Below are 14,534 nucleotides of genomic sequence, written 5' to 3'. Positions count from 1 at the left end.
GAAAAATTCCAAAAAGGTTCTATTATACAGCATATGATATAAGTACAATGATGTAAAACCAGTTTGTTATTCTTCATGTTGTTCTCTATGCTAAAAGTCAAGTGTAGGGCTGGGGATATGGCCTAGTGGCAAGAGTGCTTGTCTCCTATACATGAGGCCCTGGGTTCATTTCCCCAGCACCACATATACAGAAAATGGCCAGAAGTGGCGCTGTGGCTCAAGTGGCAGAGTGCTAGCCTTGAGCAAAAAAAAGAAGCCAGGGACCGTGCTCAGGCCCTGAGTCCAAGCCCCAGGACTGCCCCCCCAAAAAAAGAAAAAAAGTCAAGTGTACATCTGTTCATGAAAATTCACTGGTATAGACTAAGATTTTGCTTTTCCATTTTTCTCTCCTGTGCTCTCATAAACTCTTTAAGATCGAAGAATCAGAGTCATTTTATACAAATGTGATTGTTAACCCAAATTTTCCTGACCCAAAATTAACATTTTGCTTCATAGGATACAGGTCAACATGTGTGCTAGCTATGTGGACTGTGGCAGGAAGCCTCCACAGTCTATTCCCAAACTGCTTGGGTTTCTCAGTCATAGACCAATAGGGAAGGATAGGAAAAATCTAGGATGGGCCTATGTGCCTATCCTCAAAAATGAGGGGCGATCTGGCAAAGGTGCAGCTTAGCCAGCCCATGCGGTGGCACAGGCCCTGGAGGGAATCCATGTGGTGGGACAGCCATAAGGGGGTGTCCATTCATGGTGGAAGAGGACAAGCTGGCACCAAGACAGTTCATCAAACTCTGAGGAGTAGAATGGAGATAGGCTGTTAGGTAAGACAGGCCAATGGAGGCCTTTCTTTTGTCTCTTATTTTCAGACGAACTTTGGAAACCTGGTGGTAAAAATGAATGATTTGACTGGAATTTCTAAAATTGTCCCTTGAGAGATACTAAGAATTGGAAAAGTTTTTTCAAATGGCATTTATCTGATGTGATTTAATTCCTGTGCTATTTTTGCAATTTGGATGTATTGAAAAAACAAAGATGCTGAGACTAGATTTCTTGTGTTTGTAATTCTGGTGAACACTGTTAAAAGTACTTTTTTTGGATATCAGTTTAATGATTCAGGTACTAAATTCTTTGTGTATACTATGGTTTAATAAGTAAGACTCCTAACTATCTTAAGTTACATATAATCAGGCAAGTATTTTAAATATATATATATATATATATATATATATATATATATATAAACTAATGGGGATAAAAGTAAACTCTCATTAACTCTCTGTATGTAAAAAAAAAAAAATGGCAAAGTGAGCTAATGTTTGTCACTGATTTATTGGAAAGCTGAATGGATAAGTATTTCTAATTTTGTAATTGTAATTCTTACATTAAGGAAAAATTGTCATTTGAGTTCAAAGGCCATGCAGTAGCTGGGCCTGGAAAAAAACAGGCAGCCAAGAGGGTAGATGCCCCCTGGCTTCCAGAGTTTTTTCGGATGCAAATAAGGCTGAGGTAAAGATGCAAAAGCCTCTACATTTAAAGGCTTAAAATACATTTCTAGATAAAGAATTTGAGCAGCCAGAGTACTCAAAGCAACCAACCAGGAAATACTGGGGGATTTCAAATGTCTTTAAACAGTCTGTGTAGAATCTTGCAGGAGGTGTGACAGCCTGTCCAGAGGACTCTCTGAGATGCTACTACAGCCTTACCCAGATGCAACCCATCTCTCCTGCTGGCCTGCTAATTTTGGATGGAAGACACAGCCACTTCAGATCTACTGAAGTTGAGACTTTTACATTGTCCTGACCTTTTGCCCTCCTAATTATTATTCATTTGTGCTCTCTTCCACCTGCCGGTAAGATCAAATGGTATGATTTATATTAATGGCACATAGATCTCATTCAGTCTGCTGTGCTCTAAGTGTCATGAAAGAACTCTGACAAGCAGTTGTTGGTCAATTCTCGACAAGTTACAGATGGGGCTCTATTCCTATTGTTTTCCTTGTTGCTTAAGGGCTTTTATTGCTAAAACTCCTCGGATCGCAGTTCAAAGCCAGCCCGGGCAAAAAAAAAATCTCTCTAAAACTCCATCTCCCAATTAACCAGCAAAGAGCCAGGCTGGAAGCTAGGCTCAAGTGAACCAGAGAAATGCTGAAAGTGGCGCGTGGCTTAAGTGATAGAGTGCTAGCCTCAAACAGAAGTGCTCAGAGACAGTGCCCAGGCCCTGAGTTCAAACCCTGTACATGCCAATGGGGGCAAGCCATCCCAGCAATAAGCACCTGGACCCCTGGGACTCAGCCAGTCCAGGGAACAGGGATATGGAGAGGAGTAAGGGGAGAATGATGACTCCTAAACGGAGTCACCTTGTCTCGCCCTTCCAAAACTAATCAGAGCCGGGAGATCAGGAGGAACAGTTGTACCCACCCAATGCCCATACCTGTCCATTTTCCTTTTCCTGCTAGTTGTATTTATTTATTTATTTATTTATTTATTTATTTATTTATTTATGCCTCTGACTGGCTACTCCAAACCGGCCCAGCAGTACTAAACACTTCCTTCAGCCATCCCTCCTTCCTTGCAATTGACCACCACTAGGTTTATGTTCCAAATGAAACTTTTCTGGCTTATGCCCTGGTTATGTCCTATGTCATTCATGTTAACTAGCCCTGTGAACTTGTCAGCCTTTTGCCTGGCCTTTTCAAAAGTCTCCTTTTAACAGGATAACATCCTTCACTGAAGTCACCACCTGGGAACTTGCAGTTCAAGGCCATCATCTTTCTACACTGCTGTACCCACCGCAGATCTGGACCCTGGAGGCTCCAGCCCTAGGGACTTCCTGATGTGCCCAAGCTACAGGCACTGGCCAGAGGAGACCATGACACCCTCTGCCCCTAATAACCGTTCTCATAGTAATGATGAGGACTCTTACCAACCAAACTGAATGGTATATATGACAAATCAGGGGCCTCTGACTACTTCGCCCCCTTTCAGCAGGAAGTAGTTCCAGAAGAGATGACCTCCACCCATACTACCAGCCTGGTGCCCTCCTCTGTCATTAATTAAAACAAAAAGGGGGAAACAGCACCCATGACCAGTTAAGGACAGCTATGCTTACATTAAATATCTTAAATTTACACAAAAAAAAACATGACCAGCTAAGGACAGCTATGCTTACATTAAATATCTTAAATTTACACAAAAAAAGAAATTTTAAATCTTCCCAATCAGCGTGGGAAGGAGCCTTGCATGTGCCTTCCCCAATTGAGGAACAAAGCCCAGAGCATTCGGTCTGGGGAAATGTCTTCTCCTTGTTCTCTCTAGGAAAACAGAGACCGTGGTGGATTTCTCCCTGCTCTTCCATGGAAATATGGGAAGCCTTCCTGTGTACATCAGTGGTAGACGACACCGGAGGCAGCCAGCTTCCCTTCCCTGCTTGCTTCCTGGACTCTGCCTTGGCGTCTTTCTGGCGCAATGTTTTGCTGTGGCAATATTGCCTGCAGCCTTGCAAAAGAACTGGAAAGGATTATTACATTGTTGTTTCCCTTTTGTCTCTCCCCTCCTGCTAAACTAAGGGGTTCCAGTTGGAAGGAAATAGGAGTTGAGGTTTTTGACACCTTGCCTCAATGTTTATAATAAAGTATTTATAAGATAAGTGTAAGGGTTTAGCACCTTACTTCAATGTTTATGATAAAATGGTTTACTAACCACATATGTTAAGTTACCAGCGCCTTGGCTACTGTGGACAACCAGAGTCGCCAAAGCTTGAACCTGCTTCTATCTCACTGCCAGAAGAGGGGAATGATGTCTGCATTATCTTGAGTGGTGCAAAAACAGGCTAAGAACTCCAATTTCTCTGGACTGAGCCAAATGGGTCGCCCCTTCACTTACCCCCCTGTGGAAGAGGCCCCAAATATAACTTATGTCAACATTTGCCTCATGACTATGCATGCCTTATGTTTACAGCACCTCCCGCTATTTTAAAAAACAGAAGGAGGAGATGTTGGGCGTCAGCTTGGCATTGAGGGGGCGGTCCCGATTCCCGTCCTGGGGCTGCGTGGCTCTTAGCCACTCCTACCTTTTCCCTGGGTCTGGAACCGGAAAGGCCGTTCTAACTAGCCCCACCTCCCATCTCGGGGCACAGGTATGTCAAAATGGCACCGGGTGGAACCCAGGGCCCAGTCCTGTGGGCTGTGATCTCCGCCTCTGGGGGAAGTTCCGTGACATCACTGTGATGGACAGCTCATAATCAACCTATCGCCTTGCCTAGTTAGCCACTCCAAATCCCTCCCCTTCCTGCTGCCATAACTGTCATATAAACCCCTCCCCTGATTAAATTGGTGGAATTCCAAGAAGCTTTCCCCAAGAACATCTGTGTGTCCTGTGTCCTAATTTTTAAGCGTAAGAGGGTGGGCGGGCGTCTTCGTGTCTACACACAGTCCAAGGCCTGCACGTGAGGCCGCACCCCAGCTTTTCCACCTGCGGGACGGGGCAGAACACGCGCGAGGTTGAAACTGTCTCACAGTTGGTATGTAACTAAGTTGGCTATAATTTAAATATGGTTAAGATTAATACACTGCTATAAAACCAACATCTCATTTTTTATGTGCATGTACTAAGGCAGTTGTTTGTGTAAAGTAAAATTCACTTAAGTGTTTGTTTATGCCAAGGTCCTTCAAAGGGAAACTTTTAACTGGAATTTTTTTGTATTGTTTTGTTTTGTTTTGCCAGTCCTGGGGCTTGGAATCAGGGCCTGTGCAATGTCCCTGGCTTCTTTTTGCTTAAGGCTAGCACTCTGCCACTTGAGCCACAGCACCACTTCTGGCCATTTTCTATATATGTGGTGCTGGGGAATTAAACCCAGGGCTTCATGTATGCACGGCAAGCACTCTTTACATTCAGCAATATCCTCAGCCCTTGTTTTATTTTTTGTTGCTGTGCAGTGTCCATTCCCAACAATGAAAGCCACCTTGGATATAAAGCTAACAATGGTTTCAATGTAAATTACTATCCTAAAGTGACATATTCAGTTAGCAATTAACTAGATTGTTTAATCAGTTACTGTTTTATAACTCTCACTTCTACTGACTTTATCATTAAATGGTTTATGCTCTTCAGAATTTAGTCAGACTCACAGTCAGAGAAATAACTCTTACAAGTAATTATTGATAAAATCGAACTCCTTCACAAGTTCTAGGTAAGCCCTGCTTTAAAATCCATTTCTGTTGATCTTGTTGTTGCTTCAATTGGAGTAAAGGGGCTTCAGACAGGGGCTCATTTGACCAGAGGACTGTGGTTTGAAGGCAGCCCAGGGAGAAAAGACCCTGTGAGACTCTTATCTCTAAATAATCAGCAGAATGCTAAAAGTGGGGCTGTGGCTCAAAGTGGGAAAGTGCTAGCCTTGAGCAAAAGAGCTCAGTGACAGTTCCCAGGCTCTGAGTTCAACCCCACAACTGACAAGAGCTCCTAGCAAGAAGCATACACACACAGGAAAAAGCTTGCCCTGTCAGTGAGAGACCTTTCAGAGGCAGATCTGAAGGCATGGTTTCAGAACCTAAATGGAGTCACTTTGTGCTGGCCCTTTCACACTTAACCAGGGCCCAGAGGTCAAAAGAAAATAGTTAGTGAGCATGCCTGTCTAGTTCCAGACCTATCTACCTTCTAACTGGAAAGGAACTTACATTCTTGCCATGGTTACACTAGGTATTTCTAGTTATAGTGACACTTAGACTGAGGACAGTTTTCTATGGCACCTTCCTGGGTCTCCCATCCATAATGTACAGTCCAGACATTGACAGTTCAGACATCTGTGGGCCAGTTACAGGAGAGGATCAAGGCCTCTCACTCCCCCTTGTTTATGATGAATGTCTGGTATGATGGGCTGGGCCCTGAGCCCCTGTGCAGCAGAAACACCACAGCTTTCAACAACAATGTGCACTTCTGAGCCAGAAGGATCACAAGTTTGGATGCAGCCTAGGTTATATAGTGAAAATCGCTCTCTCAAACACAAAACCAAACCAAACCCTGTGGATCACACATATAATCCTGGCTACTAAGGAGGCTGAGATCTGAGGATTTTAATCTGAAACCAGCCCAGCCATGAAAGTCCTTGAGACCTCTCTCTACAGTTAACCCCCAGACAACTGGAAGTGGCACTGTGGCTCAAAGATGTACAGCAATATCCTTGAGCAACAAAGAAACTCAGGGATAGCTTCCAGTCCTTGATTTCAAGCCCAGGACCAGCACATACACCTACATTATTTTTTCTCCTATCATTACTTCCCTATTTCAAAAGTCATAACCTCACTGTGACTACTAAAATTGAAGCATACATAGAGGGACAGCATTCCAACTTGCATTACTTTTAACTAATCCCAACTTTTATTCATTTGAGGGAAAATTCAACTCTACTAAGAAAAAGCCAAGCTCTGTTGTTTTCACTGAAAGGTAATGCAGTAGTTAATTACTGAATGTCATGTATCCTCTTCTGAAGAAAAACAAACAAGAAAAGACCATTGGGCGCATGCCTTTAGGTTATGAAATCAGTGAACTCCTGAAGAAGTGCAAAGATCACAGTCATTCCATTAAATGCATATTAGGTACGTACTGCAGTAACTATTAAAGCCACCTAGCTGCTCTGACCCACAGGAGCTGGAGGTGAACACTGGTGAGACTGGGCCCAGGTAGAAGACAGTGAGTGGGGACAAGCGCAATACTGCTGGGTCTAGAGGAAGGAAGCTTTTCCCCTCTGAACCTAGCTGCATAGCAGCACTTGTGTCCCCCTTGGGAGAGACTTCTTATGCAGCCCCAATGGGTTTTGACGCACTACTGGAGCATGTTGGAGCCCGGGGAAGATTCCAGATCCTTCAGCTGGTTTTCTTTTATATCACTAGCATGATATCATATCCTCATGTTCTACTGGAGAACTTCACGTCAGCCACCCCTGAGCACCGCTGCTGGGTGCACATCCTTGACAACCACACTGTCGCTCACAACCACACGGCCACCCTCAGCCAGCAGGACCTCCTGAAAATCTCCATCCCCGTAGACTCAAACCTCAGGCCAGAGAAGTGCCGCCGCTTTGTCCAGCCCCAATGGCAGCTGCTCCACCTGAACAAGACCTTGTGGAACGCCAGTGAGGCAGACACAGAGCCCTGTGTGGACGGCTGGGTGTTTGACAAAAGCTTCTTCCCTTTCACCATCGTGACGGAGGTAAGAGGCCCCATTTACATCGTCTGGGTGTCTGCTCAAAGGTTGTGGGATGAACACAAACAACAGACTTGCTTCAATACTCAGTCCCCTGGGGTAGATTATAGTCAGCCATTTCCCCTCCTTCCTTCAGCAAGTAAACAACTGCTCACCTATACTGCCATGATGTTGAGTAGCTAAGCTAGAACTGAGTTCAGTGAATAAAATAAATGAAGATAAACCTGTTGTTATACCATGTAATCTAAAGAGAAAGAAAGATTTAATTTTTGAAGAGCAATTGAAATACCATGAAGGAAAATACTATGCTAGGTCAGTGACTCACAATACTTATTATAATTTTCTTTTTGCCACAGCAAGTAAGTCCGAACTTCTGGACCATAAATCTTGGCCTGAGCATTTTAACACTTTCTAACTGAATCAATGTGTGTCCAAGATGAGAGTTATTGTGTCAGTTGAATTATTGACTGTTAGGAAACATCAAAGAGACTTTCTGTCAGTCACACTATAACGGAAATCTTTCCACCTAGAAAAAAAAGTGTTTTGTCACATATTCTCCATTATGGTAACTAAATGTTCTTAAAGTTATACCTTTCTATGTTATAAATTATGCTAGCCAAAGAATGCGTGTAGAGGCTAGGTGCTGGTGGCTCATGCCTGAAATCCTAGCTACTCATAAGGTAGAGACCTGAGGCTGGTGTTTCCATGCCATTCCAGGCTGGAAAGTCTGTGATACATTATCTTCAATTAACTACCACAACATCAAAAGTAATGCTGTGGCTCAAAGCCATAACAATAGAGCTCAGAGAGAACACCAGGCCCCCAACAACCAACAGGAGAAATATATACATACACACATCAATAAATAAATACTGAGGAAATACAATTTGTATAAAAGTATGTACAGTTAGGTGCTTGTGGCTTATGCCTGTTATCCTAGCTAGGCAAGACTCTGAAATCTGAGGACTGTGCTTCAAAGTCAGGCAAGGAAGGAAATTCCATGAGATTCTTACCTCCAAGAAACTACTCACTAAAAAGCTGAAAGTATGTGGCTCAAGTGGTAAATAACTCAAGAACAGCACCTAGGTTCTGAATTCAAGTTTCAGGATGAGTATACACACACACACACGCACACGCACGCACCTACAGAGAATGTGTAGAAGCTAAAGCATGGAATAGATGGAGGAGGTGATCTGAAGGGGAAGAATAAGGAGATGAGGCCCGGGAAGGTTGGGAGCCAGAGACAGCGCGTGAAGGGTGGAAATGAGCTGAGCATTTGCAGGTGTGTGGACAGGCAGTGGAGAGCAGCTGCAGAGGAATTGGGACCAGAAGCAGCCTCCACACCCGCACCCCATTCCCCTCAGAGCTGGGCACTGACAGTCTGTTTCCACTGAAGGCTTCTACTCTCCTGACCCTGCTGTTTCTCCCTTTCTCTTCCAGTGGGACCTAGTCTGTGAGCACCAGTCATCCAAATCCATAGTCCAAGTAGTGTTCATGACTGGGTCACTGCTGGGAAGTCTGATATTTGGCTATCTTTCAGACAGGTAGGTATCATTTCTCTGTCGATGTAGATGAGATTGTCTAAGACCTTAATAAATTTCGGCTGAGCTCTAATCTTGTGCTTTACACAACACTCCAGGACCCAGCAGGAAAATGTGTTAAGGAACATCTATAGTGATTTATCCAGTGCTTGCACTTGTTTACAGTCCAACAATAGGATATGAAGAAGGTCGTGTTTTCCCCAAAAAAGTCCTGGCCAATATTGGTTGCTTATGTTCTTGTTGGTGCTCATTTTGCCTGCAGTGAGGTGAAATTCCACTGTCGTTTCAGTGAACATTTCTTTATCACCAGGGATAGTCAGCAGTTCTTCTTGTGTGGTTGGCCATTTGCAGTTCTTTCGTTTTTGTGTATTGGGTTTTGTTGTTGTTGTTGTCATCAGTTATGGACCTTGAACCCAAATGGGAGCATAGGTGCTATCCCTGAACACTTCTGCTCCAGGCTAATATTCTACCACTTTCAGCCACAGTACCGCTTTCTGTTTTCTGGGGGTTAACTGGATATAAAAATCTCAGACTTCTCTACCCAGGTTGGCTTTGAACCATGATCCTCAGATCTCAGCCTCTTGAGTGGCTAAAGATTACAAAGGTAAGCCACCAGAGCCTGGCTATGTGGTACTTTGGGGGTTTTTTAGAAGTCTCTATTAAGTTCATTTGTCCATTTACAAACTGGGTTGTTAATTCTTTCAAATTTGGGTTGTTGTTTTTTTTTTTTTTTTTTGAGGTTCCTGTATATTCTGTAATTAGTCCATCGTGTGTTATATAAATGGTAAAGGTGTTAGCTCATTCTACAGGCTGTCTCCCAGTGTAGTAGTGACTTTGTAGTTTATAAGACAGTAAATATTTAGACTGATTTAGGCATATCTGTCTCCTTTTGCTTTGTTTTCATTTTGGGGATACTGTAATTCTACACAGAAATTTAGTGTCTATGTCAATAAGTTGTAGCATTTTTCTCTCTTCTCTCCTGTAGTAATTTCAAAGTTTCAGGTTTTATATGAAAATCCATGTTCTCTCTTTAATTGATACTAATACAAGGGCAAATATAAAGGCCTAAGTTCAATCTTCATTTTGTGTCTCTAATCTGTTACATTTGTCTTGGGTTTAGTGCTGTTTTGCTACTGTGGCTCTGTAGTATAAATTGTAATGCAACCCCATGATACTTCCAGCTTTGATATTTGTGCTACAAATTGCATTGATGATTCAGTGCCTTTTGTGCTTTGTGTGAGTTGTGTAATATTTACCGTGACAAATTAGACTGCTATAGCAACAAGTAAGATGTTACAGAGTGGATGTCCAAAAGTAAAGCTTATATGTTGACATTACTCAGAAACTAATTTTTCCCCTTGGAATTTTGTCCAAGTTGACTAGGTATCTGGCCTCTTTCCTATCACACTGACACCAATATTCCCATTTTCGTTTTTATCTTCCTCTTTTCTGAGCCTTATCCTTGACCTCTCTTTGATTCTCTCTTCTGTGAACTTGCCATTCTCTTCTGCAGGGAGAGGAGGTTTCTGAGTTGTCTATTGTTCAAGATGAAGCAGATTGCCAAGGCACAAGAACCAAGACCCAGCTGACAGAGGCTGTTACCCCATCTGTCTGAAGCTCTGATGGACTGTCTTCCCATTTTCTCTGTCAATACATTGGGCCTCCACCTTGACAGTGAACACTTACTAATGAAGACAGCAGAACCCAATCCATCTCACTCCTCAGGACTCTTAGCACAACACACAAACCAGTCCTCCCAAATATGTGTGTCTCGTAGTGAACACGCCTGCCAATGTATCACATTTTATCTTCTTTCTTGTAAGGCCTGATGTGGCATCACAGTCCTTCTGGTGACCTTGAGCGTCCTTACTTAGAGACCGTGGACAGCACACCCATTGGCTAATTCCTCAGCGTCTGTCACCTCAACTGTTGACTAATATAATAGTTCCACCGGACCTCAAGTGGAATGTTGAGATAGTAAATATTTAACATCATTTATTTTCAGTATTTATTTATAGAATAAAATAATTCACCTAGATAATAATTAATCTTTATGGAATAAGGACTCAGTATTGATAATAAATTTCAAGATGTGCTGTCTTGTGTTGTTTTTAGTGATATTGTTTTAATTCTTGAATAATCTCACATGGTCCAATATATCTCAGGTTTGGGCGGAAGACAATCCTCACGTGGTGTTTACTCCAAACGGCCATCAGCGACACCTGTGCAGCCTTTGCTCCCACCTTCCTTGTGTACTGTTCCCTGCGCTTCTTAGCTGGGTTATCTATAATGACTCTGTTCACAAACCCTATGTATCTCAGTAAGTCAGCCATTTTATCCTTTAATTTCCTGTATGATTTGAATTGACCTTGAAGTCCTCCTTTGGAAATAATCATTACCACTATGTAACTGTAATTACAACTATGTTGGCTTCCAGTTACAGAGTGGACAAGACCTCAATCTAAAGCTGTGATGGCAATGCTGACTTCCTTCAGCGCCGGGCAGATGCTCCTGGGAGGCCTGGCTTATTCCTTTCGCAGCTGGGTCACACTGCAGCTGGTATTATCCATACCCATGTTGGTCTGCTGCGTGTTCTCAAGGTATGGACGATGTCCCTGGCCTGTAACTCTATTGAAATGGGGAAATGAAATATAGAGGGAGTTTCTGACACTTGGGATCTGTGCAATCCCCAGGGGATCCTTAGCTCCGCTCACCCATTGTCGCCCTTGTGCTATTGAGAGACGAAGAGCCCGGAATGGCACTCTGACAGGAGACTGCAGGTGTGGACTTAGCAGTTCTGCATCTTAGCCACAGAATTATTATGGAATCTTTTTTTCCCCACTTTTAGCATATGTTGCTTGGCATCAAAGGGTATCACTGTGGAATTTCCACACATGTGAATAATGGATTTTGAGCATAGTCACTCCTTCTATTAAGCATTTTATATTACTTTCTCCTCTTTGTGGAAAAAATACGTTTAATTGGTTGAACGGGCTTATCGCTGCTGTCTTCATACTCAATGAAATACATTGACACACCTGCACATCAACTACTCATTGTCCTCATCGTGCGTTACTATGATCTGCTGTAAACAGGCCCCTTTTATAGTCAGAACATTTATTTGCTATATTACATGAACATATATTTAGGTAGATTTGCATATATGAGTAACCACATGATATAGGTCCTTCCAAGTGTAGCTTCTTTTCATTTACCAAAAAGATCTTCAGGTCCATCGACTTTTTTGGTTATGTTTTGTTTTGCCAGTCATGGGGCTTGAACTCATGGGCTTAGCACTGTCCTTGGCTTCTTTTTGCTGAAAGCTAGCACTCTACCACTTGAACAACAGAGCCACTTCCAGCTTTTTTGTGTATGTGGTGCTAAGGAATCGAACCCAGGGCTTCATGTATGCTAGGCAAGCACTCTGCTACTAGGACAAATTCCCAGCCCCTATTTCTTGGGTTTTTGTTTGTTTGATTTTTTACTAAAGAATATTCTACTCTGTGGGTTTATTTCTAGGGCTTATATTCTATTCCATTGGAATATGTAGCTTTTTTCTTCCTGACCTGGCTGATTTGTTACTATGTCTCTATAACAGAATTTGAAAACAAAGTCGTGAAACCTGCAGCATTGCTGTTTTTGTCCTGGATGGTTTTGACTAAGCAGAGTTTGTTGCACTTCCTTAGCAGTTTTAGAATTGACTTTTTATATCTACTATGTGGAGCACTAGAATTTTGAATGCTTCAGTAATATGTGAACATGAGAGGTCTTTCTTTCTGTTGCTGTCTTCTTGAATTTTTGTTCATGTTTTGTAGTTTTAAGTGTTGAACCACACTGGTGAAGTGAGCATACTCTGCCACTTGAGGCCACACCTTCATTTCTGGTTTCTTAGTCATTGACTGGAGTAATATTCTCCCGGACTTTCTTGCCCAGGCTGGCATCCACCTTGACCCACACATCTCAGCTTCCTGAGTAGCTCTGATTACAAGTGTGAGCCACCACTGCCCAGCTTGTAGAAATTTATTGCATAAAAAATCACTGAAATAAGACCTCTACAAAGATTAATATTATGCCACATGGATCACATTGGGATACTGACTATTGGAATGTCAGTGTATGATTGTAGTATTTGTTCATTACTCCTTGTTGTCTACAATCACTTTGAAGAAACATGCATCATTAACAGCCACAAAGTCCCTTCCTTTGTATATCCAGTGGGGAGGCAGATTTAATCAGAAATAACTCTACTATAATTTATACAGTCTATATTAAATGAAAAGGAAAAGAAATTTCATATTGATGTTCTGTGTAAAATAAGCAAATAGCTGTTTACTGTAGCTGTGTTGTCTTCTTTCATCAGGATGGCGGTGGAATCTGCTCGGTGGCTGATTTTTAGCAATCAAGTAGAAAAAGGCTTAGAGGAACTTAGGAGAGTTGCTCGTATAAATGGAAAGAAGAATGCTGGGGAGACCCTGACCATTGAGGTGATCTGAGAAGGGGAAGACTACTGGAATAGTGAATGATATGAGCTCACAACTCTGGGTCCTTCAGGATACCAAAAATGAGATCTTCCTAAGGGAGGCAGAGGTTCTGTTTTTGTCAGTTTGGACTTGAACTCTGGGCCTGGGCATAGGCACTGAGGTTTTTCCCTCAAGGTTAGCACTCTGCCACATGAAGCCACAATGCTATTTCAGGTTTTCTGGTGCTTAATTAGAGATAAGAGTCTCTAAGACTTTCTTGTCTAGACTGGCATTGAACTGTGATCCTCTGATCTCAGTTGTCTAAGAACTTGGCTTCTAAGTGAGATCCTAACATCTTTGTCTTGGTTCCTCACAGACTGATTATTGTATAGGTTGAGAGGTACTGGAAAACAAAGTACACATGTTGTGTCAAAGAGTGAGAGAAAAGAACACTAATGTTTGAATAAAAGTGCAATTTCCCTCACATGGCATAGAGAGGAAAAGTAGTCAAAAGAACTCTTTCTCACTATTTCAATAAATTATCATTTCCTTTATGGAAAGCATTAAATATCACTTTGACTTCCATCCATTTCATTCCAATATTAAATATTTAGTAGGTCACTAATAAAACCCATAGCTCTAATACACACTATGGCTATGGCAGTAATGATCTCAAAGTCCTTCTTTCTCTGGCATTTCCTCTGTCATTACAGAGAGTACTAAGATTCTGTCTGTGTAGAAATGCTCCAGAGAATTCTTGTTACTTTTCTCTTCTTCCTCTTGTTTGTTGAAGTTTTGGTTATTTGTCCCCTTTCCCCTTCCTTATTTCTAGAGGCCAGGTCCTGTGTGGTTAACTCATGGATACCCTTTAATCACTTTTTAAAAGTTTTTGAGGCTGGGCTGTAGTGACTCTTGCCTGTAATTCTACCTGCTCAGGAGGCTGAGATCTGCGCATCAAGGCTCAAAGCCAGGACTAGACGAAAGTTTGTGAGACCCATATATGCGATTAATCCCCCAAAAGCTGGAAGTAGAGCTGTGACTCAAGTGGTAGATTGCCAGTCTTAAGAAGAAAAGCTCAGAGACGATGCATAGGCCCTGAGTTCAAGCCCCGGGACCAGCATAAATAAAGAAACCAACAAATAAATAAATACATAGGTAAAAAAGTAAATATCTTTTTATACCTACAATGTGTCAGCACGGTGTTGGATATTGATAAGGGAATTAACATCATAGCATCTGCTTGGAAAAACATATGTTTTACAACGCGGCACAAAAATGAAGACACATTCCAATGCTGAATGGGTGCTAACACAGAATAGGTCCCAGGCATTTGTGTGAAA

At 42.3% G+C, this 14,534-nt stretch overlaps 1 protein-coding gene and 1 long non-coding RNA gene across 3 annotated transcripts in view; one reads left to right on the top strand and one right to left on the bottom strand.

Moving 5' to 3' along the window:
- The window catches only part of LOC125362070, a 160,833-nt gene extending 149,546 nt beyond the window's left edge, over nt 1–11,287 (bottom strand). Inside the window, exon 1 of the long non-coding RNA XR_007213018.1 lies at nt 11,176–11,287. This is a non-coding gene — a long non-coding RNA (uncharacterized LOC125362070). The remainder of the gene's footprint in view (nt 1–11,175) is intronic.
- The window catches only part of LOC125362054 (steroid transmembrane transporter SLC22A24-like), a 212,588-nt gene that overhangs the window by 155,812 nt on the left and 42,242 nt on the right, over nt 1–14,534 (top strand). Inside the window, exons 1-5 of one of the 2 annotated variants that reach the window (XM_048360714.1) lie at nt 6,778–7,199; nt 8,634–8,737; nt 10,900–11,054; nt 11,172–11,334; nt 13,095–13,218. In XM_048360714.1, the coding sequence (XP_048216671.1) occupies nt 6,798–7,199; nt 8,634–8,737; nt 10,900–11,054; nt 11,172–11,334; nt 13,095–13,218 (948 nt within the window). In that variant the 5' untranslated portion in view covers nt 6,778–6,797. Of the gene's footprint in view, nt 7,200–8,633; nt 8,738–10,899; nt 11,055–11,171; nt 11,335–13,094; nt 13,219–14,534 lie in introns of those variants that run through there. The other variant, XR_007213011.1, reaches the window with a different exon arrangement.

This window comes from Perognathus longimembris, chromosome 13, assembly GCF_023159225.1.
Source record: "Perognathus longimembris pacificus isolate PPM17 chromosome 13, ASM2315922v1, whole genome shotgun sequence".
Classification (NCBI taxonomy): Eukaryota; Metazoa; Chordata; class Mammalia; order Rodentia; family Heteromyidae; genus Perognathus; species Perognathus longimembris.
The sequence above is the reverse complement of the archived record's forward strand: the minus strand, read 5'-3'. Positions and strand labels throughout refer to the sequence as shown.